General features: G+C 50.2%; 1 protein-coding gene across 2 annotated transcripts in view; it reads right to left on the bottom strand.

The window, feature by feature from the left end:
- Window positions 1-306, bottom strand: part of Zbtb17 (zinc finger and BTB domain containing 17) — a 29,370-nt gene extending 29,064 nt beyond the window's left edge. For both annotated transcript variants that reach the window (XR_007352236.1, XM_015485654.2), the window contains exon 1: window positions 155-306. Coding sequence is in view for 1 of the 2 variants with exons in the window: in XM_015485654.2 (XP_015341140.1) it covers window positions 155-161 (7 nt within the window). In the remaining variant the exon portion in view is untranslated. The remainder of the gene's footprint in view (window positions 1-154) is intronic.
- Between the last annotated feature and the right edge of the window lie 989 nt (window positions 307-1,295).

The raw sequence follows: 1,295 nt of genomic DNA, 5'->3' as shown, positions 1-1,295 counted from the left end.
CGGTGTCCCCTCAGCCCGGTTCCCGTCCCATTCCACTTCCCTTCCCTCCCCTCCCCCACACAACCGTCCATGGCGTCCCGCCGCGCCCCATCCTCCGCCGCCTCCGCCCCGGCTCCGGGAACTCCCCCGGCCCCCGGCGCTTGATGACCCTCACCTGCCATGTCCCGGACCCCACCGCAGGAGGAGGTGCATCACGGCCGCGAGAAGGCCAGGGACGGCACTTCAGAGCAGACAAAGGGCGCCGCCATGTTAGAGTCGGGCGGAACCGACCTCGCTGGCTTCCCGGCTGCAACTTCCGGCGCATGCGCAACGCTCGCGCTGGATACGCGACCGCGGACCGACGCATGCGCCTAGCTATCCAAAAGTTTACGTTACTTCTGCGCTTAGAATTGTCCTCATTATAACCCTGCCTTACCACGATGACAGTACCGGCTTCCATGTGTTCAGCGCCTGTTGAGCGCCAGACGCTGCGTTGAGTTCTTTATGTGCATTCTCATTAAATTCTTATAACAACTTTCAAATAGTTTTATTTTCCCCCCTTTTGAAGAAGGGAAAAGGGAGGCTCACAAAGGGTAAATAAATTGTCCATAGTCACACATCTTCTAAGTGATGGAGCAGAGATATGAACCTAGTTGTGACTCCAAAGCTGCAAATCCCATTATATTTTTCTACTTTTTAAACCACCATCACCCGCTCCATGTTTACTCCAGGATTAGCCTGAGTCCACGTGAGGCTGCCCTGCAACGGGTGTGTACAGGCCCCGCCCGGCACCTCATTCTATCTCTTTGGTTTCTCAAAGTCATTGACTTCTTCCTTAGTTTGTGGGCTTTCTCCTTTTAATCTTCTGGCCCTGTTTATTTTCCATGATCCGTAATTTTATTTGTTTATTTATTTATTTATCTATTTGTGGTGCTGGGATGGAACCCCGGACTTTGCACGTTAAGCAAGTGCATTCCCACTGAGCTACACCCCCGCCCCGTGATCCACAATTTTAACTACACTCACCACCATCGCCACCACCCTACTCTTCTATTCCTTATTTTTTTGTCACATGGATTGGTAAGAATTCCAACGATGGTGAATCAAGCTGCACCTTTTCTCTTTGCCTGCACCCAAACAGCCAATCACAGCTGAAGAAAGAACTCAACAGGACAGGCTATTCCTACATTTTCAGTCTCTGGCCCTTAAGTAGAACGATAGCAAATGTCACTTTGGCCAACTCACTATTGTCTTCACAATGACTATGGAAACTAAAAAGTTCAGCAGTTAACATCATGGATTTTTAAGTTTGTTTT

Source organism: Marmota marmota, unplaced genomic scaffold (assembly GCF_001458135.2).
Source record: "Marmota marmota marmota unplaced genomic scaffold, marMar, whole genome shotgun sequence".
Lineage (NCBI taxonomy): Eukaryota > Metazoa > Chordata > Mammalia > Rodentia > Sciuridae > Marmota > Marmota marmota.
Note: the sequence above shows the minus strand (reverse complement) of the source record. Positions and strands in the feature narration are given on the sequence as shown.